A 27,937-nucleotide genomic window follows, 5' to 3' on the forward strand; every position below is an offset into this window, starting at 1 on the left:
CGTTCATATGCTGAAATAAATTTGAAGAAACTTTGTGGGGGAAAAAACAAGGAAAGGACAAAAAAAAAGAGAAAAACTGGAATCTGACACTTGCACTATGTGTTTTTTTCTATGTGCTATTAGCCATCATTGTGCCATATCCGTTTCAGCTCTAATGCATTATAATGTTCTGAGGAAAGGCTGTACCGTACACAGAAATCTAATCACATGCTTGCAGAGCTTAATTCCTGTAAATGTTTTTTTTTCCCCTGAAAAACTTTTCCTTTTCTTGTTTTTACATTTATTGGTGAATATAGGAATCAGGAACCATTCTGAAAGTATTTTTCCCACACAATATTGAATCTTATTCTGAATATTTTTGGATACTAGTTGATTTGATTTTCAGAATTTTTCCCCACCTCCCTGCTTTCCTATGCTGTCCATGATACCAAATATCCATATACACAGAAATCAAATTGTGGAAATCATTCATGTTGGTGGATTGAATATAGACAATTCTAGACTGTGCAATATTGACTCTTAATACACAGCACAATTATGGAGTCAAGCAGAATGTTACGTTCTCTTAGATCGTACCAAAGCTGTCCTTATGGCCTACTGACTACAGTTTATGAATGATTTTTACACACACACATACACACACACACACACACACACACACACTGCAACTCAACACTCTTTAACCACTGCAGAAAAAATAAAACCCTGAGCACTTCGTAATGTATAATCTTTCCTCCTGTTAGTGTTTGGCTTTGTATGTAAAGCATCCAGCTGTGCTGATTTTACTTCAAAGCCTGTTAAGACTGAAATGACTCAGTATACAAGATGGTATCGCATGCAGGATATGTCGAAAAGTGCTCAACTGATGGTCTCCTCCCCACCCCCACCCCCAGAGCACGACTTTCAGTAATTACTACTCAAAAGGGGGAAAAAAGAATAAAGGCCTTGCTTTAGGAGTGAACGTTCAACCCAAGCTCAGAGATTAGAGCAGAAAACATCTGTTTTCTAACAGCGCCAAACTTGTGAACAAATGTAAGGTTCTGTAGTGATAAATACATATACAAAGAGAGAGATAAAGTACTAGAGAGAGACAACAGGAAATCTGTCGTTTATTTGGGTTGTGCACTTGTGAATGTACGTTGTTGTAGAAAGAGGAACTTCATTGTAAGAAATGTTATTAAGAAATATTTACAGTACATTTCAAACTTGAATCAGATGCAATTGGTTCATGGAGGCTGGAGATGGAACCAGTTTACTGTAGGGTTGCACCAGTCAACAGCAGTCTTGAGAAAATATTGTATAGGAGCAATAAACCTGGTGTTCTGCAGCTGAGCTGGCCCAAAGTAAATAGAAGACAATGAACGCATGAAAAAGACAGGAAACAATTACACTGCACTGAACACCTGAACAGAACTCAGTAAGATGCAATTTATACCTTAATTTCTACTCAATTCAAAATGTATAGTGAACATGATCTGTTTTTTTGTTTGTTTGTTTTCTCTTCTATGGGTGTGCTTTGGAAGAGGCTTTTAGTTACCAGAAAATCTCCCTGATTTGATCTTTACAAGTTTATAAAAGGTTTGAAGAAGTGGAAAATATAATTAAAGCTGAATTAAATTAAAGCCTAATAAGGTTGTTTTTTTAATGAGAGCATGAATGCACTTAATACAGAAATGACACTCAAAGTATTGTCGCTACTTTAAATTAAAACTTAATAGTAATTTAGATTCATTTGCACAAGCATCCGAAAGGTTTAAAATAACCGCTCAATGTATCAGGATAATGTGCAATACATCACAAAAAAAAAAAAAAACATTTTCAAATCTAGGAAAACAAAACCAAACAAAAAAAATTCCTTTTGGCATTTTTAAATTCATAATATACAATATATTAATTTTTCCTTCAACTTTGCACAATTGTCCTTGCACAATAAATAAAGGTCGTGAATCAGCAGGAAAAAATTGATATCATCTATACAAAATAGATAGTAAAATAAGCACAAAGGGCCTGTGTCCCAGGTTTTAAATCACTAGACATGATTATTGAAACCTACATATCAATGGCTGTTAGTGGGTTGTATTAAATAGCACCTTCACCAAAAAAAACCCTGTCGCCGAACTCGGCTATGCTGTTTCATATTTGTGTGGCTGATTGTCAGTTCGTTTTTTTTTATATATAAATTCAGGGGAAAGCTATTTAGGAACAGGGAGAAGGGTAAGGCCTATGAGGATACTGTACTGGAACATGGCTTAGTTAAACTTTTATGCCATGTGGAAACATTTAAAGGCAGGTTTGAAAGTCAGCAAACAGGACAGACACTAGAACCTGAAAGTCAGAGGTCTGAGGAAATCAAACCTGAAGAGACAGTCTTTATAGATAGCTCTAAGTCTAAGAAAGGAACTGGAAGTTGGAATGCATCGAAACAGTACACATCTAAATTCACATAAGCTTGTAAGAGGATGGAGTGGGGATGAGGCTGGGCTTCATGTATTGGTGTCGCTGCTTGCCGATTGGCTGTCTTCAGCGTGCTTGAACATAAGGATGGAATTGTAGATTTTGAGAGCAGGGCCAAGCTTAACACTCATGATCTTCACAATGTCCCGCTGTGTGAGGAGGAGGAACGCCTTGCCGTCGATTTGCTAGCAGGAGAACAAGCAGTAGAACGGGTTATTTTGCCTGTAAACACCACGAGAAACACCATGTCTCTCCTTTGTACTTTTCTCCTTCACAGACGCACAACACTGCTTCTCTGTTTATTTTACAGAAAGCAGATGCATATCGCCTGAGCACATTGCATGAATAATTAGAACCTCCTGATTACATAATATAAATATTTTTTGATCAGTGAAGACAAAAAAGTCTGCATTGCAAAGGAGACACAGGTCTTATGTCGCCTTTGCTAAACAAAACCATCCCCTGCATACTAATAGTTACAGCTCTTATTCAAATTGTCTGCATTTTTCTTTCATTCAACACAGCCTAGACTAATAGTAGCCATAAAAATAACATTCTTTCTTTCGTCCTTAAGAGATTTACACTCGATGTAAGTGTGGAGTGGCAAAAGGCTAGCTTCTCTCTGCTAGCTCCTGTAAGAGTACCTACTGAACACAGAGTTCCCTAACAGATGGAATACATCTGTATAAGTACAATGTATAAGACTATATCATTAGACAATTAAAACCCTGCAATTCTAACCAATTCAAAGCATAAGGTGTAGTCCAGAGGTAGTAAATCAAACATCTGTAATTAGGAATGAAGGCCATTCTAAAAAAGAGAATAAAGGCAAAGTTGAAGTCATGTCACTTTCACTCACCTCCTCTCTAAACTGCTTGGCTTGTTCCTCACAGCCTGGGAGAGAGTGGATGAAGTCAGCAACCTAGACACAAATTCACCCAGACACATTGTGCAGTCAGATTTATAGTTCCACAGCCTACTGTTCAACCTTCAGGAGCAATTTACAAACAAAAAGTATACAATTGAGTGGTGGGGCCTGAAACCCAGAGCTTCATGATAACTTTAGACAAAATGCGCAGTTGAGAAACTTTCCTCAGCAAAGCTAAAAGTACAGTCAGCGATGTTTGAACATCCGGACGTTTGGAGGCTTAGAAGCAACAGAGAAACAGGAAAAAGCAATTAGTGGGACGGAAAGCCGACGGCAAGAGAGAGAAAATAGAGCAATGTGGACTGAAAGTAAAAAAGGGGATTAAGATGAAGGGAAAAAAAAAAAGTCATATGAAAGCAGACGTGAATGCAGAATTGACAAACCTTAACACCTTCAAATATGCTGACTGAACAGAAAAGTTGATCTCAAAAAATGTAGGAAAATTCTAAAATGTCTGGAAGGTTGTGTAAACATGATTCTCATTTCAGCACAGTTCTGCCTCAGGTCCTAATCAATGAACTCAATCTGTACATGAGCATCTCAAAATCTGTTATTCCAAAAGAGCCAACAACCCATGCAAACCACTTGTGGTGCTGATTGGCTGGGGAACAGTGCAAATTAAAACTACTGTTCAAAGAAATTAGAAGCGCAGAAACTTTCAGGCAGAGTTTATAATGAGATTACGGGGGAAATGGATCCTCTGTGCAGAGCAGAAACTACTGCAGAGCCTGGCAAAGTGCCTGGACTTCTCTCTGAACCCTCCTTCAACGGAAAGATTCATTTCAGGAACGTCAACCATACACCGGCTGACCTTCATTATAAACGACAAAAAGATCATCTCTTTAACTCACAAAATGGGTTTATTGTTTTGACATAGCAGCTAGAACGCTGGAGAAAGGCTCACTACTCAGGACAGAAAATTGAGTTATTTTTATCAGGAGAAGTGCAATTCATTTCTGCTCATTATTAATCACAAGGCGCATTAGGATGTAGGTCTGGCAGCACAGGTTGAGTTAGTTTTGATAATGAAGATGTATGTGTAGCCGGCTAATGAACCCTGATGGGGTTTTTGAGGCGGTCAGTGAATAGCTCCATTCATGTGCTTTTATTAAAATTCATACAAGGTCTAATGAGAATAGTGAAGAAGGTTATTGTACTTGCCATATATAATCTACATGCTACTAGGGAGGTACTGTAAAAACTGAAACATCAAAGATATCTAACATTCATCATAACTGAAATGCAGACTTATTTTTTTCCCAAGAAGATCCTCTCCCAATAGATTCCTAGAAGTATCTCTCAAAGATGAAAGAGTTTTCTATTTCCTATGATTGCAGCAACATTTACAAGATTGGATGTCTGATGTATTAAGTACCGTAGCTGCTGCCAAATACAGTATAATTGAACCTGATGTACTAAAAGTGAACATCAGGGTGTCAATACAGTTGCAGAATTCTTGCAGATATTCACTGGGCTACTTATACAGAAATGCTAATTAAAGCATCTACCTCTAGCTGCAAAGCCACAGGAAAGCTGAAACTGTACTGTACATCTCAACAGGAAATAAAGGATGTTGCGCAAATCCAAATGTGGATTCAGCTCTACAGCCCAGAGGACAACAAAAGCAACGAGAGATTTGTTTAAGTGTGCAGAAATTGTTCTCATCATTAATCAGGCTACATCGTGTCTTAATAGTAAGCAGTTCAGAATAACTATTCCACATTTAATGACTTATGATGTTTGTATTACACATATGATGTGCCAATGTGCATTTATTAAACCTTGAGTAATTGTTCGCAGGAGCATTTACACAGATGTCAATTGTGACTCCAACTAGGTTTACTAGCTTGGATAAAAAATAAAATAATAAAAAGATTAATATCCTCCTCCAGAGTTTGTGTAAATGTATGTGCAAAATGAGGACACGAGTTTTAAATTAGATTATTTTCTGACTGTGAATCCGAATCAGAAATCACAATGAATGTAGGTTCAGAATTTTTATATAAAAAATATATATTGCTATTTTCAGTAAACTCAAAACATTCCATCACATTTACATGGACAGAAAGTGAAGAAGCTGCAACACTGCATCTTAAGACACCTTGAGCTTGAGACGTAATATGTTAAGGGCAAGGCTTCCAGAATGTGCCAGTTAATATAAAAAAGTGGACTCAAAGTCTGACTTGCTCGACTACTATATTTATCAATGAAAAATTTATTTTGTTGCATTCTGGTGTACATTCGAGTGATTGGCAGGTCAGATAATGAAAAAAAACGACATGGTTGTGACAGATGCTGACCATCCTTTCTTATAGGAAAGACCAGATATGTTTGAGGACCTGATGTGTTTGCACAGCTTCTGTTTCAACATAGTCGATATTTATCATCTTGCCCGGCTCACTGACATAACAAACAAATTCAGTAAGGAATCTTCAGTTTCTATCACAAATAACTGTCATCCTTTCCACTTTACTGAATGCTGTCTTGTGCCAAACAGTTGAAATAGACAGACTGATACTAAAGAGTCATTGTGCGATGTTTTTTTCTACAGGTGCATCCGAATCTCTAGTGGGTTCAACATTTTGTGCATGTGCAGCTGAAGAACAAGAGAATCAACACTCAAAAAAACAATCATCACTGTTGGCTAAATATGGACTTGGTAGTGGTTTCCCTAAGCAGATGGTGTGCATGGCATTTTTATTCTAAACAACGCCTACAAACCAAGAGCAGAACATGTCTAAATGGGAGATTACTACACAGAGCTGAAAAGAAAAAGATGGAAGAAAAATAAATTTATATATGTACTATATGTATGTATGTATGTATGTATGTATGTATGTATGTAAAAAGGGTTTGGAAAACCAAAGCCATGTAACATGCCAAAGGGCAATCTGAAAGGGAATAAAAGCTAGCCTGCTAAACATAGTCATAAATTTAGTGATAAACTCATTACATTGCTATTGCTGTTTTTTGTTGTTCAAGGTGATTCTGGGGACAGAATGTTGTGGCTTTATGATAGTTTTATAACCTGCGATTTTAAAAAGAAGTCCTGTAAAAAGAAGTAGATAAGACAAAGCAACCACCAAGTGGTGTAAGAGTTGCAGGTGTTTTACACCTACGTTACTTATTCACTCGGCCGATTTTATTAAACAGAATTATAATTCGAGACAGGGTTCATTAGCAGGCTGAAGAAATATTACAAAACATGAAAGAAATATAAGTTAAAGAAAATACATTTTTTAGCTCTGATCATTTGACAGTAACAGCCAATTCAGAGGGACTTGTATGACGGATGTCTCGGTAATCTAAAACTAATAAAAAAACTAATGTTTGTAAAGTAGTTAAAAATGACAACGACAAAAATAAACGCACCAATTGTGCAGTATGTGCTGTTCTAAAAAAACAAAAAAACAAAACAATATAACTGACAATGTGGTAACCGTAATTTCATTACATCACCCTGGCTTTTTTCCCTTTGGTGTAACAGCATTCCTTTATTCCTTTTATTCCTGACATATTTACCGACAATACCTGACGCTTGTGTGTGTGTGTGTGTGTGTGTGTGTGTGTGTGTGTGTGTGAGAATAACCCGGATAAGATGTTTAACATGGTTTCCTGTATGGAACCGAAACCAGTTGACTCAATACTCTGTTACGATGTGAGTCTAAATGCCTGGGTAAATTTCTTTTCCATGGAGCAGTGTGTTGACATCTTATTAGCAATTTAAAAATTAATAAATGTTATTTTTGTTTTTAGAAAATAGTGAAAAATAAAGTCAAATGCATTTTAAATACAAAGTGCTTATGGTGTTCTTACCTCCTCAACGGTCCAGTGGGCGACACGACTTGCCTGCACCCCGGCCACACCGGGAAGGAGCTTACAGTGCTGCTCCCAGCATAGTGGCAAGTCACGACCAGGCTGAGCAGACATGGCTGACAGGAAGACTGACTGATGCAGGGCCTGCTGGAGACTGTCCACATTTTTCTCTGCACACACACACACACACACACACACACACACACACACACACACACACACACACACACACACACACACACACACATACACACACAGGCGCACAGTCAGAGATAGCGTGCATCAGCTGTACACATACATCTGCTGAGCATATGCGGAACAAAACATTGGAGCTGAAAATGATTTATAGCTCCAGTAATGCCAGTGAAATGCATGTTGCCGTGCTCGTCAGACTGCATCTTGTGCTGCTTAAATGAAAGACAGAAAACTAACACCACTAGTTGGTCTGTGTGGTTTCCTTAAGATGCTTTAGAGGATGCTAAATAAATCCAACTGAACATGATCAGGTTGCAAACTAATGAATTTGGGGATGCTCATGTATTCTCATTTAGTAGATCATTTATAGGCCAAAAAAGAGGGATAATAAAGCAATACATAGAAAGAACAATTACAAACTCAGTTTATCAGTGTTCTTTCCATCAGTCACATTGATGAGCGAAAGTGTGAGACACTGATGAATGATTAAATATAATGAGATTGCTTATTTTGATTCATCTGTGTAGACAGGATGGAAGCATTAAGTGACTTGGTGAAGCGTTCTTTTGCCTTTCTAAGGTAATGCTGAGTAGTTATTCAGTGCTTGATAAATAGCTACAAAACTCATGAACATAAAAGAAGGTGGCAGAATATTAGGAATAAAATAACACTTCTAAGTAAGACGTTCATTCCTTCAACAAATCTACAATACAAACAGTCTGTTTGCAAAAGGATCATCATAAATTTACCATTCTCATGGGTGAAGATCATAAAAGCTCTAATAGTCACCAAAAGACTGCATGCCTCATAAAACGAGTTATTATATTCTTTTAAACGTTGTACCAGGTACGATATAACTACAGCAAATTTGTCACATAAAATTTAATTAGCATGCACTTGCCTCTATTCTCTTTTTCCACCATGTAAAGGACAAACCTACTTCATACCTCGGAGCATGAGTGCACTGCTTATTACATTTCAGAGATTTAGCTCTGCAATTCCATTGAATTAGCACTTTACAGGCTTCGTTTGAACAATAGTAAAGTCTAAATTTACATTTAAAATTGAAATGAAACAAACATGTTTTATTTATGAATCATTAATGTTTACATTTCCTCCAATATAAAACTTCATGAATGGTCATGTATGACTGCTGGGGGTTTCAACGATTTTTTTCTCTCAGTATTAATCAGTATTACATTCGCTATATACAGCTTAGGGTGGAAGAACTTTATAGTATTCCTAACAGTGGTTTTCTATAATCATACACCAGAAGTCCAGACTAGTCATGTGAGCAGGTGAAAGCAGGTGAAGACAAATACACAGAAAACCAAGACATGGATTGAACCAGCACTACTCTAGTAGTCATCTATGGTCAAACTTACACAGAGTTTTAACACAAACAAACAAACAAACAAACACAAATGCAGAGAACAGCAACACAATATTTTCATGTAGTCATTAAAGCACAATTACAGGTCCTGTAGGTGTAGACATAAGCAAACAAGGACAATCTCTCTAGAATATCGCAGTCGCACTAAATCAGCCTTAAGTGGTCTGGTCATGAGTTAAAAATAAGCCATGGACAGGAAACTGTCTCACCTATCTGTACAAAGCTGTCCTTCCTGAGAGGCTCACCAAATTTCCAGATGAAAATTTTAATTTAACCTTCAGAAACATCAGACCGAATTGGGGGAAAAAAAGCAATGTACCAGTTTACTGTTTTCATTATGTTCATATTTTTAGCTTCTAAGGTTTAAAAAATACAGCTTAGTGCAAGATACACGGTACAGACAGCGGACAGTTTATTTTTTTTATTACCACCATCAGCCCTAGCATCTTTGATCAGACTTTAATCAATATTTCACTGCTGAATTTGTAATGCTGTGTGCATGCAAGACATGTAAACACAAATTACAGGGTTTTTTCTCTCAAATTATTTAGTTGAGTGTTATGTTTTAATGGGTAGCTCATACACAAGTAAGCAACTTATTTAATATTACAGAGAATTAGAGGATTTTGACACGTCCGAGGAGTTTTGGAATAAAATTTGCATTACAAACTGGATTTTTATCCCCCATGAAAATCCAAGAAATATTACACAGCCAGCTTCACACCCTAATGCAAATAATGCACATGCATCACATTCAACCAGCTCTCAGTGACACACAAGACATATGCTACCATTTTAGAGCCAACTTGCAATCACACTTCATCATCTGTGGCTTGAGGACACACACACACACACACACACACACACACACACACACACACACACACACACACACACACCTAACTGCCCTTGTGAGGATCTTCTATTCATATATTTATTAATGAAGCTAATTATTATAACATAACTACACCTGAATTCACTTAACCTCAGTAACATAAAAAGATATATTTTCTCCTCAAATTTCTCACCTGCAAATATCCACTCCCTGCTATTACCAGCTCTCCCCTAGTATTTGACACTAAGAAAAATGCAATCTATCACAGAAAAAGCTATCACAGTTTGGCCAGTGGCACAGTGATTGACGTGAGAAACAGCATGTCGTGTCCACGACCCAGAGAGCAGTGTTGGGAAAAGCAGTTTGCTTCATGTCGACCCGTCATGTGTCCCCACAATGTCAACTATCAGATATTTCTTCCCTTTGGGGACATCTTTGTGAGAGTTGCTAATACATTGGTCTCCGGGTGATTTTTCCTCTCACGAAAAGAGATCCCAAGTGGCCCGTTCTCACAGAAATCAGAGTGACTCAGCCAAAGGAAACAGGATTGGTGTAGATGCAGGAAAACGTGTTCTCTATAGGAGAGCTGTATGACTTGACATATTAAGCGATGCGCGCTACTGCTAAAGATATAATGTTATAATTAGCTAAATGTATAGTGTTATTTATGTCTGTACTTTTTAAACCAAACAGCTGGAAAGAAACTTGTATCAACACTCTTGACCAATAAACCTGGTTCTGTATAAACAAGGTGGATGAAATGTGCGAAGAAAAATATAAAAATCAAAGTATATACATTCAACATGTATTAGCCTTCAGTATGTCTCCAGTGTAAATAATCCAAAGATTACTCTGTTCACACATACCAGGATTCTATTTCAAAAGTTTTTTTTTTTTTACTTGTCACAACATGACAATTTTTGGTTTTCCCGGCAGATTCTTGCAAAACACAATGCAACGCCTCTTAGAAAAATGCAAACACTTTTCCCACCCTTTACTACTCATGCCAGTCAAACACTGCGTACTTCCTCCTGTTAGAAGACAGCTAATGGCTCCACACTCGCATCCAAGCAAACACTAAAACCACAGATAATGCAGATGAGGCTTCGTGCAAAACTGAGGCATGTCCTCATGTCGCTTACACTAGCAATAACGCTTAATCCACAATGGCTCCTTTTAAACATGTATTGGCTCTCGAAATGAACTGTGCCACTGTTAGGGATTTAATTGTGCAGGATTTGAACTGATTTATGAAAGCCATTAGGAACAGCTGTTAACGCTTTCTACAGGTTTTCCTCATGTGGGGAGTTTGCATGGTTTCCCTCATTTAGCCTACTGAGAGACATGGAAATGCTTTTCTAAATTGCTCCAAACACTTGGGATCAGCTCTGGACATTTGGATCTAACAGCCCTGACTCAATGTTGGTGAATAATAAAATTAGACATTAGGATGCAAAAGATGAATGTTTTATAAGCATGTTTAGATGGAGACTCTACACTATGCAAGGAGCGTCTGAATAAGGACCACACTACAAGAATTCAATGCCACTCAAAACCAAATATACTGTATAGGTATCAGCTACAGGTATTAGACAGCTAACGCTATTCAAGCTGATTTTTCTCATTCTAGCCATAAAAGCCACATGTTCTTAAGCAACATAACACAGAATCCACTCTACACATGTCTACACTGTTTACATGCATAAGCCTTAGTCAATATTTAAATGCAATTTTGGACATTTGTTTGGAAGAAAGAAAAAAAAAGAAAAAAATAGGGTCTGTACAGGGAGAGGGACAGAGGGGGAGAGAGAGCGGGAGAGAGAGAGAGATAAAGAGAGAGAGCGTGTAAGGATAAGGATGAGGAAGAGAGGAACAAAGGAGTAAGCAGAGAGAGTGATGCAGTGAGAACAATGAAAGGCTTCCACAGTCCCACTGCTTCTTACATTTTGCATTTATTTGACCTAAAAGATTTGAACCGAGAGCACATTCTCTGACGCATGTTACTTCATTTAGCAGAGAGAAAAAGGATGATGGTGCAATGTTTGCTCACTCCGCTCTCCACACCGCTGCTCTTTTCAGCATGGAGAACCAGATAAAGAGACAAGCACATTACGTAACACCATTAACTTTGGTTTATGCATTTCAAAATGTAGGTTAAATAAATTAAAAAATAAATACAAACTTTTTGCATTACAGACTGCACCTTTAAATGGCTAAGCTTGTTTCTTTCTACAAAGCAAACAAACAACAACAACAAAAAAACCTGTGACTGCCACACAGTGGTTCTTGGTAGTTTTCTTGTTAGGATTTATTTTACATTTTTGGAGATTACCCTGGCCTCTAATACAAACACTGCTGCTCTGCTCCCAAGTTTCTACAACCTACTTATAAATAGTCTTTAAGATGCTTAAAAAAATAAACTCCTGCCACAGACGTGTATTTTATTTAAAATGAAGTGACAAGGACAAATATCTCAGACACGTGTATAATCCTGAGTGATTAACTTGCATTATGAAAAGCCATTACAAATAACATAATGACTACATTCATAAGCTGATTTATCACTTCAGGATCAAGCCTAAATGATTTGTGCAGCACAAATATAGTCTAAGCTGGTGCAAAAACGCACTTCAAAGCAATTTCTCTACTGTACATACAGAACCCATTAGATAGGGTTTAAAATAAGCTTAATGCCAATCAATAAAATATATTTTCTGCACTTTTCTGCACCAATGAAATCCAAATAAAGCTTTTTAGCGCCCGTTTGGTTTCTTTTTCGTCGCGAAGTCCTGGATGTTCGATTCTGCAAATCTGCAGTGACTAGCCAAAGATGGCGCTGAGGCAAACAGGTCGGCAAAGGGGTTATGCCCTGAATCACACCACCTCCAGCAGTTTTTGCTGCACCTCTTCATTAGTGCGAATGGCAGAAGCGCTAACAAGGCTGCTGACAGGAGACTCAAAGCGAGAGTGGAACTTGGTCGGCTGGGAGACAGCCTGGGTTACTGACACTAAGGTCCCTCAGAAACAGTCTTCTGAGCGAACAGCCAGAGAAAGCGTGACTCATCAGGAAGCGCTCTCCAGAGGGAGATTGTGTGAGGGTGTGTGTCTGCAGTGGGTCCAGGCTCCAACAGGGTGTGAGTACACAGAGAATGTGTGTTGGCATGCTAGTGGCTCTGTCTGTCAGAAGATTAGAGACACTTACAGAGAGTGTGCTCACTATGAAAAGCATGCTGCTGTGTAGGAACATGAGGTAAATACTGATCATTTAATTTCAACAATACGAACGCAACATGAGCGGTCAGGTGACTTTATCATGGCCTTTGTACGTGGATGCATCACAGTCACACACCCTGATAGACAAGATGGAAATTTTGGTTTGCTGACACTTCTCGGATAGTGGTGATCATCAGACCAGAAGTCAATCGTTGTGTAAACTGTATACTTATAATTGCTGAGTGATTGTAAAATCTCAAATAAATTCATACTCCCTACATACAATTTTTTAATTGTGACCTTCCGATCCAAAGTCCAATGCTTTACCCACTAATCTCCCACCTCCAGAGTGTCCAGTGGAGCGTCTGGCCACAAGAGTGGAGGTTTATATAACAGCAAATGAGGATCAAATGGGATGCCCAAAATTCACATACAAACCCTATAGCTAGAAGTCCACAAGCCTTTTTGCAGACAGTGTTGCAGCTATAATCTAAAGTCACTCCCTCAAATACATACTGTATAAGCACTACTCTGAATAACATTAAACTGTTTTCATTGTGTCTAAAACATGCTCTTTGCTATGTCTGATTTGGGCTGTAAATCAAATAACTTCTGACCAATCAGCATTGCTGTGGTATAATCTAAAATAAACCATGTATTAATGGTTTTATCTTCATACCATACAGCAGGTTAAGAGTGGTGCATGGCTGCTTCTTTTCAAAGGGACTATCCTGTTCATATATCGGCGTGTTTGTACTTTTTTTTGGAATCAGTGTTGATCAAAGAGGAAAAAAGAAAGCCACACACTGTCATGCTTATCCTGTCACAGAAACCATTGCCATGGTGATAGTCAGAAAGATCATCATCACTTAAGCACCTGCTTATAATTTGTTGTGCCACATGCTCCTTGTAGGTCTATTTGGCAAACAGGACAGAATCAGACAATATGTCAAGACAGATTAAAGTCATCCTAAGACTGCACAAGAGAGGACTGTGAATAATAAGCCCTGTATCATAAAGAGCACCCAGAACATGCCTGCTTTGTTCTGTGTTATGCTACAATGGTTGCAATCCAGTGACTTACCTACTTACTAAGAGAAGAAATTGTAGGTGTATCGTGTAGCATGTATTAACAATTAGAAGTTGATGGGGATTCCTCAATCACCATCAAGTTTAATAATTTGCTTTACTACCTTTATGCTTAAAATACGGTCAAAATAAACAGCTTTAAACAGGAAGGAAGTAGTCGAGAAAGAACTATTTCAGACTCTTGTCCTCACTTGACCTTGTTCTGGTTTGAATCCATTCCCCTGAATCTGATCTGCGAGATATAATTCGACATAAATCCTTAAAAAAAAAAAAAAAAACATTGAACCACTTATGCTAATTGCACTAATGTAAATGATGGGTGAAGAGTGGATGGTAAAAACAATTGTTAAAGCGTCAGAATATGGACTGTAGGCCAAGTGCTATTCATGATACTTCTAAGCAATTTAAACCAGTAAATTATTCAAGCCATACAAATACGAGACTAGAAGCACAAAATGCATTGGATGACTAATGGAAAAGCAGAAAACAATTTGCTTGGCTATGTGATGCACACAGCGCAGGTGTGTATGCAGATAAAAAGCACATGCTGTTTGCTCGTTTGTTCCAGGGTTTTCTCTCTTCCAGTTTCTTTTTCTCTTCTTTTGCTCTGTGCCTGTGCACCCCTCCCCCTCTCAAGATCTAACCAGAAGGGCAGCCAGGATTGTAGTGTGCACTTCTGCAGTGAGCCTTGGAGGCTTCCCAAGTCAATGAACAATGAAAATACTGCCTAAGCACTAACCCGAATCCTCACGAGCATTTAATAAACTGGCCCCAAAACCTTAACACCGATGGGTCACATTTAAGTGCAATCCGATACTATGGTGTGTAAACAGTATTCAGTCAACATATTTGAAGACTATATGAGGCACATTTCCTCCAAAAAGACAGAACTGGATGCATGAATGACGTGTTCTGCTTTTAATGCAGGGATTAAAGTGTTTAATAATGAACACATCATCAAGCAATTATACCAATGTGTATACCAATGTTAATGTATAAACAGATCAATACAATAGTCAATTACAGCACCATAGATTCAAAACTATATCACATGTTCTGTGTGCATACCCATTGAATACATATTTTATAACATACATACATACATATACACATACACACACATACATACACACACACACACACACACACACACACACACACACACACACACACACACACACACACACACACAATTATATAGTTAAGAAATATAACAGCTGGTTTATCAACTAAAAATGCCATTTACATGCTCTAATAGACTGTAGCACCATAGCACAATAAACAGGCCAATTTTCCAGTCTGCTTGTGTTACCACTAGAACCATAAACCAATTATATATAACAGTTGTATACAAACAATGCTGAAGCATCAAATAACTGCAGAAATGGTCAATACTAAAGGCCAAAAGAGTTTGGGAGGTCACACCACAAGTATACACACACAGAATATGCACTTCCATTTCATTATCTTGGAGATTTTCTCAACTATGATTTTTTTTTATTAGCATGACAAAATACAGTAATCCCCCGCTTTACTGTGGTTGGAATCTCGTGCCCTCGGTTTATCGCGGAATAACATTTGCCACATAAGTAATTAATTTAGATTTTTCCGGTCTCTTGCGGATAGCACGATAGACCAAAAAACATATAGGGAATTGTTTTTATGTTGAAAAAATGAAATTTATTAATAGGAATATAATGATTAATTATAAAATTAAGTAAAATGTTGATATAGCACAGTACTGCATACATAAAATAGCATGTTTGGGGTGGCATTCGTTTATCACGGTTTTTAGTTTATCGCGGGCGGTTTTGGAAAGTAACCCGCGATAGACTGGGGATTACTGTACTTTAATTTGAACTAAATGGATGTATAAAAAATAAATAAAAATGGACATTAAAAAGTAAACTACGGTTTCTTATTAAATAACACAAAAATGGTCTGTGCTCAGTGTGGGTGTAAAGAGATGAATATTGAGAAAGACACAATGAATGACTGACAAAAATAAAAATATTTATGCAAGCAATATGAGTCGCTTCTGAAAAGGCAACAATTATTGATAATATAAAACCAGAAAATGTATCTCTAATTAAACAGACCATTTTAAGGTGGTTGCATCAACAAAGAGGTGCTTTCAGCAGGCTTGGACTTTCCTGCCACTTCTGCCAGTACAGCCTACGGAAATCCTTTTTAATTACATAAACAGAAAAGGACACAAGGACTGTATATTTTGCTACATGCACACCGTGGCATTTTTGAAAATACAATCTAAAGTTTTAAAGTTCATGCCTATTAGGTATACTCTATAACTTAATAAAGAGATTTGTGTTTTGCTCGCTTAAGCGAAATCTTCTACAGGGCAATAAAATAAAATCATACAAAATGGTGTTATGATGAAAAATCTATTACACAAGATTATTGCTTCAAAGCAGACCTTTTAAACGGACTACAACTTGACAGCATGAGGTACAGTAATCTTAATTCAAGTTAACATATACTTTGACTTATACTACTTTGCACTTCAAAACCCTGACAGCCTTCATCATGGAGCTTGAGCTTGGTAAAGCAGTGCAGAGTCAGTTTGCTCAATATGTATGTGAAGCATGGAGAGCAAAATCAATGAGAAATGTCAAGGATTTCAAGGTTTTCAGCCTACCAGCTAAGGCTATAGTTCATGTCCACTGTGGTTACTGTTAGACTATGATGAACAGGAGATGACAAGGACAAAAACATTTCACGTCCCAGTCCTCAAGGCGAGATTTAAACGACCTCGGTATTCCGTTATAACAAAGGAAATCGCATGAACACACATAAAATCACATTACATGAAATCCTCATCCCTTGTTATTCACTTTGCAGTTATTTAACATTTATTGACGTAATGACAAAATTTTTCAAACGTATTCAATGATCATTAGCTCTCACTTTCTATCCTAGCATTACAAAAATGTCTGTCTGCTATGACAGTACATCGGAACGTGCACTTTTGAATAGATTTACAGATATCCTTTTTTTCAACTATTACAACAGAGCACAAAAAAAGAAAAGAAAAGTAATACAAAAAAACTGGCAAACAGATGTCACATAAGTGAGTGGTGACAATTGCAAGGAAAAAGAGATGGCAGGAAACCTTGACAGGAACAAGACTCGACAGGGAATCCATCCTCATCTGGCTGGCACTGAACATCCATTCATTATAGTTCCATTACTGTTGAGGTTTATCTGCTGTTTACTGACGGGGAATCGAGTGTAAAATTGTTCATGGTGATTGTACTCCTAAGACACTGTAGCAAACGGTTTATATAAAATATACAATACCGTAAACTCGTTTCTAATCCTGTCCATTGTCGTCACTCCCAATGAAAATCTTCAGCTCTGCTACCTCCAGCTCCGCCTCCTGTCTTTTACTCAATGCCACTGTCTCTAAACCATACAACATCGCAGGTCTCACCACAGTCCTATAAACTTTCCCCCTTACTCTCGCAGATACTCTTCTATTACAAATCACTCCTGCCACTCTTCTCCACCCACTCCACCCTGCCTGCACTCTTCTTCACCTTTCTAACACACTATATATAATAATATCTGTTAATATAAAAAAATACTTCCTGTGCCACTTCATTCCAGGTAAAGTCAAATGAAATTCTAGGCATCCCTGTAAGTTTATAGATGGGTGTTAATTTAGCATTATTTTTACTCCAACCTACAATATTACAGTTATATATGAGCAGATGTAAATATTTCAATATTTTAATATTTAATATTTTTTAATAATATTTTAATATTTACTCAAGAAAGCTAGAAGCTTAACTGGACATATGGTTCAGACCTGAGGTGTGCATAGAGCCTGAGCTCCCACAAGAAGCAACAAAATAACCTATGTGGTCTTTATTTTCATGCTCCAGCTCATGTGAGTGCTCAGATATGAAGCTTACAAACAATGACCAAGTTCATTAACATGAACACGACCCTTTTACAGCTTCTACTCATTCAAACACCAATAGTTACACTTAATAATCCATATCCTTCTCTTCCCGTCACCCTCTCTCTCTCTCTCTCTCTCTCTCTCTCTCTCTTTCGGTCGAGTTAAACATGCTCCTAAGGCTCCAGTGACCACTGTTCCTGCCCCTCTCCCCTCCATGGATCTTCACACTTCTGTGCAGCTCGGGACGGTCTCTCATCAACACCTTGGGTGGTTCCATATAATTCCGGAGTAGAACGGGTGCTTTTGAGGACAGATTGGACTGTAGTTGGTGTCGGTGGTCTGCTGCACTGACTCGGGAGTGCAGTTTGCTTCTGATCATCATCACTGTACCCCGCAACTTTGCATATATGCTTCAAATGGACATTTGGTGCAACCCAGATGAGGATGGGTTCCCTCTTGAGTCTGGTTCCTCTCAAGGTTTCTTCCTTTGCCATCTCGGGGAGTTTTTCCTTGCCACAGTTGCTCATCGGGGACAAACATACTTACAAAGAACATATTTACATTTAATCACCACATTATCTGTGTAAAGCTGCTTTGAGACAATGTTCATTGTTAAAAGCGCTATACAAATAAAAATGAATTGAATTGAATTGAATTGAAACACTCGTCTGGGCACAAAATGGGTTAAATTGGATTGACTAGTGACTAGTAACCACTTCCGGGTTAACGGCTAGCGATAGCGCTAAGGATTCTTTAACATTTTCATGCCTGCACAAAACAAATCTTATTTCCGGGACGGAGCGAGCAGCCACAGTAACACTTCACTAATTCTAGTTCTTTTTTTTTATATCCCTGGCATTGTTGTGTATGTTCTCAAGTTTAATAATGAAAAAATGCGCTAAGATTGCGAGGCAGAGACTAAACAAACTTGCGGTCCGCCACTTAATTTCCTGAGGGAAACTCAGATTGAAACTATGTTCCGCACGTAAAAAGGTTTGCATTCGGTACACATGTTCCGAAAATCTTCGGTATGAATACATGTACCGTTACACCGCTACTGTATAGCATGTGTAGTGTTTGTTACTAGGCAGGTACTAAAAAAATATACAAAATCCAATGCACTGACATGAATTTAATACAGAATGAATATAGGGTGAAAAAGGAAACCAGGAGGAACCAGGAATATGTGAAGAAGCCACATTTCCTCATGCAGTAAAAACACAACGAATGTCATTAAAATATGCTTTTAAACCTTCAATATGTTGGCTGAGAGAAAACAAACCACATGCAGAAGGGAAAAAAAATGCAAATGCTGTTCAACAAAAAGGTCTGAAAGAGGAAGAGGACATAAAACATGGATTAAGCTAAATTTAATCCTGGCACCTGTTAATTCAAACTAACCACCAAAGTCTAAAATGGGGTGCTGCGTGTTTTCATAAATGTGAGAGAGACGAGTATGGCTTCATTGTCGAGGCCCAGTGGGTGGCTGTGGTGCTCAGTGAGCTGTACTGACCCCTGGGTGGAAAGGACGAGCTCGGCATGGCTACACCCTCCATCCATCACCAGTTGGCATGGAAGCTGCTGCCATAGCAACAGAAGGGATTTAGAAGTTGTATGCCTCTGCCCCAGAAGGACAAAGGACAGTAAACTGGGCACAGCACTACAATGATCACATGAAATGTGATGGGAAAATGGCGAGTTTCTGCCCTGTGTGATTCACACCCATATAATGGGTAAATAGCAGAAGAAGAGAGGAAGCAAAATCTCTTGGGTTGCCTAAGCGCTTTTATGTGGTATAAATATGACGGTGGGACAGCAGTGTTTGAGAGGGAAAAAAATTTCTTAAAACTAAAACTGATGGGAGATAAATAGAGCATAAGAGATATATATATATATATATATATATATTATGATGGGAGATAGAGCATAAGAGATAACCAAGTGTATAAAATAATATCTAGAAAACTAGTAAAAGAAGCACAAAATGAGGGAACAAGAATAAGTGAGTCAGCCAGAGAAAGGAGGAGGTGTATAAGTGAAAATGAATAGAAAGAGGAAGACAGGGACACAGGATAGGATGAAAGAGAATAAGAGGGTGGAAGTGAGCAGATTGTGGGCTTCAGGTGATGGTGGCTGAGACAGTAGGTGACAATGCGGCGATGGCTCTTCCATGTCACACAGTGGAGGAGGCATTTCATTTTCTACTGCAGCTTTTCTGGGCTAGAATGACATCTGACACGCCATTATTCCAACTCCATAATCCATTATAGACAAAGGTTTTGCTCCTCTGACAGAAAAACTACAGTACCTAAAGTTATAACATTTCATTGTAATTAATAATGAACTCTAGGTGCATTATAGAAGGTACACTGGAATATTATTAGCTTGGGTGCCAATGTTCTTTGCCTCCAACCTGGCAGTCTGGAGCCGTTGTCTTCATTGTCAGTGAGCAAAGTAATAATGAAGCGAACAGGTGTGTGGGAATTTTGCTGATATGCAGGATAAGAGGTGGGTGATAATGATGGAAATATCATATCATGCTTGGTTTTCCTGCATCACCAGATATTGCTAACAAACTGCCAGTAAAGCAGCAGTGGTGCATTTAAAATAAAGCTTTAATGAACTGACTTTGAGAATCAAAATTCACGGTTTGGTACGTACCTCGGTTTTTTATTATGTAAATGTAATTAAATAGTTTACAGTTGTTTGACCCCTTTTCTGTAATACAGATGTATATATAAAAGTGTGTGTACGGTTACAACCTTTAGAGCAAACTGACTTAACACTAACAAATAGAACACGAAGGACAATGTCCAAGATGGAATGCCATCACCACCGAGTTTATTACTTCTTGTGTTACTAATTTGCATGATTGAAAAGCTGTTCACGTATGACCGTGTTCCTCTGCATAACTCCAACATCTTCATCAAGTATACAGATAGCACTGCGGTGATCGGCCAGACCAACAACAGCCCATCGTGAGGACATCCCAAGCCCGAAAGCATGGTGTCCCATCAACAACCTCACCCTCAATTCCATGAGCTCATTGTGGACGTCAAAAAAAAGAGAATTACAGCTGCAGGCATTTACCCATCTACATCAATGAGACTGGAGAAGACTATAAGTTTCTGAGTGCCAACACTTCTGAGGATCTGTCCTGACATTTAACTATGGTTGGGAAGGCCCAACAGCGTCTATACTTCTTAAGGAGACTTAAAGCTTTTACTACTGCATTATTGCAAGCATCCTAACTAATCCACCAGTATGGTATGGCAGCTCCACAGTGTGTGAACAGAAAGTCCTGTAAACGGTGGTGAACCTGCCCAACACACCATTGGTACCCAATGACCTGCCATTGAGGTACCTTCCACTACAGTAGATATCGGAGAAACGAACATATCATTTGCTGTACATAAATTTACACTTTTTCAATTTGTACAATGATACTTGGGTTGCACTACTGGTAGATGCTGAGCTGCATTTAGTTGTTGTGTACCTGTACTATGCAACGACAATACAAGTTGTCTCTAACTGTCGGTGATATAAAGCATTGCATTTCATAACCATGTTAATTATTATTGAGCTGTTTCCAGACTCCACTCTTCTGGAAAGCGTTTGTACTAGATGGTAAACCATGGCTTTGGGGTTTAATAACCATTAAGCCAGAAGAGTGTGAGAGATTAGGCAGAGATGGCAGTTGAGGACGCCTGGTCAAAAGTAGTCAATTCAACTAATCCCAAAGGTGTTCAGTGGGGTGTAGGCCAGCCATCTAATCAAACCATGTCATTATGGATTTCACTTTTTCCACAAGGGTATTATTTTGCTGGAACAGGTCAGGCATACAAAGATATTTTAGACAACTGCATTCCTCCAGCGTTGTGGCAAACAGCTTTTCAGATGACACACTCATGGATGTCCTTCGAACAGCAAGAAAGCTATTTATGAAGACTATTTCAGACCTTGCAATGATCTTGATCGTGTTTGGATCGGTTCCAAAATCTTTGCTGGCTGCAATGAGAAATGTTTAGAGGATTTATGTCGAATTAACTACTCGACCTTGAGATATCAGGCTAAAAAAAATCTCAGACGAACAAACGATTGGATGGAATCATGGACCCCCTAAAAGCCATGTCATGAGTTCAAATCCCAGCCATACTGTACCAAGCTGCCACTTCTTAACCCCATAGCTACTCTGTTGTATGAATGAGATACAATTTAAGTCACTCTGGATAAGGTCGTCTGCCAAATGCAATGAATGTACCGTAATTTCCGGACTATTAAGCGCACCCATATATAAGCCGCACCCACTGAATTTGACAAAGATTTTTATTTTGAACATAAATAAGCCGCACCTGTCTATAAGCCGTCTACACTGAAACTAATGAACTTTACTAAAGGCTTTAACGAAAGACAGTGTCTGTTACACGGTGTAACGGGAGAAATATGTTGTGGCTCCTTTAAGAGCAGAGCGGCATTTTGGGAATAGCCTTCCGCCGCAGTTTTCCGGTATTATTGCATGTGTGCAAGACCGAGGAATATGTCCTTATTATTTTCTGATGCTCATTTCTAAGTTTCTTTGACTAACCTGTCACTCTGTTGCCAAGAAAAATCAAAAAGCACGAGTTTTGGAAACCTGTCTGTGCTTATATGATTTCTGTTGCAACTGGAGTTAGTGAGTGAGCGGCAGGTCAAACGTCAGAGGAACCTCATCCATATTTATGATGTGGTGCGGCCTGATTCAGTGGGAGCGCATCTGATTTAATATAAAAGAGTTTCATTGGTTCACCTGAACCCGTTCCGCAATTTCATTGGTCTAATGTTATGGGTCTCAGTTTTTTGGCTTGAAGTTTGTGAAACCGGGAAAAACCCAGGAAAAATCCATAAATTAGCCGCTTCGTTGTTTAAGCCGTGGGGTTCAAAGCGTGGGAAAAAAGTAGCGGCTTATAATCCGGAAAATACGGTACATTTTGTTGAGGAAAAAAAAATTATATCAAACAAAAATACAAAGTCTTTCTGAAGTAGGAAGAAAAAGAGGTCAAACTGGCACAATTTAAAAATAAAGATGTGAAAATATTGTTTGAGTAGGAAGATACCTATAAAAGATCAATAAATGATTTTACTTTAAACATAAACAAACTATATGCCTGACAGAGACCATCTCCAGGTTAAATGTGCTGAGATGAGAGCACAAGTTAGTGGTGCAGCAATAATCCTTGTACACAGATTAATAGCTAATAACTATAATCCAATGACTACCACAGTGCTGTACTTCTGGCTTCATCCCATCAGCCTCTTTATTAAGGTCAATCCTCCATCTGCTTACAGAGAGGCAGAAACACACACAGAAAGAGATTGTGTGCAAATCAGCATCCACCTCCAGATAAGTCAAAACCATCACTGACAGTTACTGTACATTTCACACTTTTTTGACCCCGTCCACCTCTCTGTCTCTCTCTCTCAAATATAAATCCTGATCAATTGTCTATTTTTGTCTGTCCTTCTGGATGCTCACTGAGCCACTGATCTGCTCACAGAAAGTCCCCTGCGTCACACAGAGACAAGAGTAGTAGGAAACCGAGCACTGAAAAGGAATTATAGCTGATACACTCCAAACATAGTGAAATGCATAACTAACAGAATGTAATATTAAATGTCAAAAAATTATTACACAATCCTATACTGAGGGTTTCATGCATTATAGTATTAGAGGGAAAAAAACAATACTGCACACATTGCACAAACATAATACAGAATACAAGTGCTATAGACAGGCACTCCTGCTTTGTTTCTGCTGTTTGTTCCCCACTCGCCGGTAGCGCACCGCAGTTTAATAAACCAGCATTATCTCCCCAACCACATCAAGTGCCCCTAATCATCAATCATCATCAAAATCTAGTTCAGTAGCTGTATATAGCCAAAAGCAAAATTCCACAGGATGGCACCAGCTAACTCTTGAATCACCAGTAAATTCAATGAAACCCTAAACGATTCCCCCCCCCTAAAAACCAACTGGATGGAAGGCAGTGTGACTGATCTTAAAGATTTAGCAACTGAAAGCCTCCATGAGTCACCGGGTCTCAAAATATCTCCGCATACTCAGCAAGAAGCTCCCCGTCCACAGTCTGCCAACATGAGCTCGAAGCAAGAAAGGAGAGAAGTAAACTGTGGGCCTCAGGGACAGAAAAAGAACCAAAAATGAAAAGCATTTAAACTATTTATTCTTCTTAAGCAGCTGAGTCATTCTAAAAGCTTCCTGCTTTTCAAGTCAATTGAATTTCATGTGAAAAAGATTCAGGTTTGCAAACACAATGCATTTTTATTTGTTGCTGTTTATCTAAAAATGCTTTCATATACTTTGTAGTATGTACCATTTGAATCAAACCCCAGTTTGTCCTTCGGTGCAGTTTATTTGATAATATATGAACACAGTGATTTGAGTAAGGATAAAATAATCAGTGTTGCTTAATGGCATTTACATTTAAATCATAGGGCTGAAGCTTTTCTTTAAATCCATTGAGGATTCAACTGAGCAATTGAAGACTAAAAGGTTTAAAACAATTTTAAATAAAATATCTGCTTGGGTAAATAATATAAAATATTCTATTTTATATAAAAATAAAAGAATACATAAAATGTATGCAATACATTTATATTAATTACATTTTATTATATTTATAATTAATTATTATATTAATTAAATTAATGATCAATTATTTTTTATTATATTGATTAAATTGAGTAATTGTTTAAATTGGCACAAATTAAATTAATAAAATTAAATAAATGGAAATATTTATTTATTAACATTTATTTAAAACATTTAACATTATTTAAAACATTTTAACATTTATTTAAAATGTAATTTTATATATATATATATATATATATATATATATATATATATATATATATATATATATATATATATATATATTTTTTTTTTTTAATATACATATGTTAGACCCCATTTCTGTAATACAGATGTGTAAACAAGTGTGTTTACATTTAATATAAACATTTTTATACATCCTTTTTTTTTTTTAGCATACTTTAACAAATGTCTTCGTTCCTTCCATCCTTCATTCATTCACTCGCTCAATATGTAGAAATGTCAGGATTTTCTCATTTTTAGAGCAATTCTTGAAGCTGGAAATGAAACCCTAAAGGGCGTATATAGCTAGTGTTAGCGATGGCAGGAAGTGGCGGCGATTTCACGCATGTGCAAATGAGTTTTACAACACACTACAAATAGTATTTCTGGTACAGAGTGAGGGAATTGTGAGGGGACTCAGATGCACTGAACCAAAATCCCTGTACCGAAACGGTTTGATACAAATATGTGTACCATTACACCCCTAGTATTTACTGTATACGGCTTTCCTGTAACACCACACCACAAATTAAAGTCTGATATGCTGTTTTTTTATTTTTTGAAGAAATTACAGTTAATTAGACCACAACATCTGCAAGTCTAAGGCATACAGCATCAGATCCTATAAAATCTGAATCACTGCAAGATCCTGGTTGATTAAGGTCTCCGAGCTGCTAATGAAATAATAAAATATTTCCCAAGGGAGGCAAAAATACAGAACTTTCTTTTTCTAATGGACCTTGATTTCTGTGCTTATGTCTGTTTTCAGGACAAAGAACTGATTGCTGTTTTTAGCAGCACATACAGTGTCTATGTACAGTGCCGCTGAGAATGAACAAAGCAAAACATTTCAAAGATAATCTTGCCACTGCCTGGCCTTGAAGGTGTGGGAGAACACAAGGAGAGAAAAATATTTTTTCTCTGTGTGTGTGTGTGTGTGTGTGTGTGTGTTTGTGTGTGTGTGGTGCATACTGGACAATGGTTGTAACACGTTGTCATTATGCCTAGGGATCTTTCATCTGGTCCTATTCCCTTAAGGGGCAATCCCTTGCTTCTATATGAACTTGCATATACACGTGTACAAAACAACCAACCAACCAACCAACCAACCAACCACACACACACACACACACACACACACACACACACACACACACAACTAAAATTAGTGCCTCACTCTGCTACACTGCTTGGGAAGAAAGAGCTATGTGCAGGGGAATATCACACAGGCCCACATACTCTCAGGAGACACAGTGAGAATATGCTATTTCTGTAGCATTATAGGTGCACACACATACACATATATACCCAGGTTTAGAGCTACACATGTACACCCACAAACACACACAACCTTCATTTTTCAAAGAAATATTCAAATCAAACATTATTTAACTATTAATTCACAGAATTATATTTCGGCCAAGATGCTTTATACTTGTCACATATACATTACAGCACAAATAAATTCTTTCTTCATATCCCAATGATGATAGTAATCTGAGGTCGCACTGACTACTTCTGGATATGGAATTCACCAAAACTCATTCTACTCCTCTATAATGACATCACAGAGTTGCTGGATGTTTGACACATGGAGCTTCTCCACCTTCTGCTTGAGGATGCCCCACAGGTGCTCAATAGGGTTTAGGTCTGGAGACATACTTGGCCACTCCAACAGTCACCTTCAGCTTCCTCAGGAGGCAGTTGTGATCTTGGTGGTGTGTATGGGGTACATGTTGGAATCCATGTTTCCCTTAATCAACTGCAGCTCCCCAGTACCAGCAGCACTCATGCAGCCCCAGACCATGATGCTACCACCACCATGCTTGACTGTAGGCAAAACACAATTTTCTTGGTTCTCCTCACCAGGGTGTTGCCACACATGGCCACTGTACTGTAACTCAGTTTTAGGGTGTTACTGATATTCCTTTAGCCTCTGCTATCTTTGTAGAGAGCAACAATTCTAATTCTCAAATCCTCAGAGTTTTTTGCCATGAGGTGCCATGTTCAACATCTAGTGGTCAGTATGAGAGAATTGTACTCAAATCACAAAGTTTAAACTGCTTTAATACAAGATACACAAATTTGTATAGTCCTTTCAAAGTCAAATATCGTACTTTATACTCAACTACATTTCGCAAAATCAGTTGTTCCTTTGTTTTTATGAGTGCATGAGTCAAGCACACAGCAATCCACCAATCAGGGTAGAGCACGTGCTCCGTTTTAAACTTGTTCTAATTGCTGCTTGGCAGAGGCGACACGGGGCGCCCATTTAAAAAAAAAAAAAAATCTGTGATGATTTAATGATTACATAAGGTCAAGGAAAACTGGTCGAGACTTGGAGGGTGCACCTTCTGCCTGGAGAAGCTCCCTCACTCATACACTCAGAAAGGAGGGGCGATGTATCAGTATGCAGAGCTGAATTAAAATTATGGAGGACAAAAAAGGTCTAAACCCTCAGGAGCTTAATTCAGGAAACAATAGCAAAGAAGGGGGGGTTGGGGTGCAAAAGATAAAGGTGTGTGCAGCTCTATCACTCATCTCGTTATGAGGATACTATAAGCTAATGCATTATATGAAATAGGCTTAAAACTGTATATCACAGGTTATGCTGGTCACTCATAGAGCAACAATATTTCTTTTAGCTTCCATAACATTATTATTAATAGTATGTAGTTTATCATAATGTGTGTAGCAACAAAACAATTACAACTTAACTAGTCTAGTTGGATTGTAGTTAAACAGCACTTATTGATTTGGTTACATTTAATTGAGGTGATGTCATAAAAGATTTCTGTGATTGTACTGAAAAGGTGCAGCTTAAAAGGCTACATTTAAAAGAGTATATTATAAGGATATAGATGTTGTATGTATCTTATGGCTACAATTAGCCAAGGAGTTTTATGGTTCTTGGTTCTGAGATTTTGATCAATTGTGCACAATGATGTGAATTTAATTGTGCAATAAATGCATTTAGATGATATTTATACATGAAAGAAGCTCTCAGAAAGTTGTGGACTGCTCTGAGAAACATTGGGTCGTGACGTGGTTCAACCAGGGCTTCAATCAAGCTAGAACTGCCAATGGTGGTATCTAATTAGCACCAACATACAGTTCAGCATCAGTTCAACATCAAGCAGAACATTTTGAGAGGAATAAATAATGGAAGAAGCTCCTGACTCTAATTTGCCACAACACCCGTGGCCTTATATTTAGCG

The 27,937-nt window shown here is 38.0% G+C and overlaps 1 protein-coding gene across 6 annotated transcripts in view; it reads right to left on the minus strand.

Annotated features, from left to right (window-relative positions):
- Window positions 1-1,081: 1,081 nt before the first annotated feature.
- LOC124383976 (lethal(3)malignant brain tumor-like protein 4) overlaps window positions 1,082-27,937 on the minus strand; it is a 71,409-nt gene continuing 44,553 nt past the window's right edge. For all 6 annotated transcript variants that reach the window (XM_046846399.1, XM_046846401.1, XM_046846402.1 and 3 more), the window contains 3 exons: window positions 7,199-7,368; window positions 3,314-3,376; window positions 1,082-2,639 (listed from right to left, as the gene is read on the minus strand). In XM_046846399.1, coding sequence (XP_046702355.1) covers window positions 2,484-2,639; window positions 3,314-3,376; window positions 7,199-7,368 — 389 coding nt within the window. In that variant the 3' untranslated portion in view covers window positions 1,082-2,483. The remainder of the gene's footprint in view (window positions 2,640-3,313; window positions 3,377-7,198; window positions 7,369-27,937) is intronic.

Source organism: Silurus meridionalis, chromosome 4 (assembly GCF_014805685.1).
Source record: "Silurus meridionalis isolate SWU-2019-XX chromosome 4, ASM1480568v1, whole genome shotgun sequence".
NCBI classification, from domain to species: Eukaryota; Metazoa; Chordata; class Actinopteri; order Siluriformes; family Siluridae; genus Silurus; species Silurus meridionalis.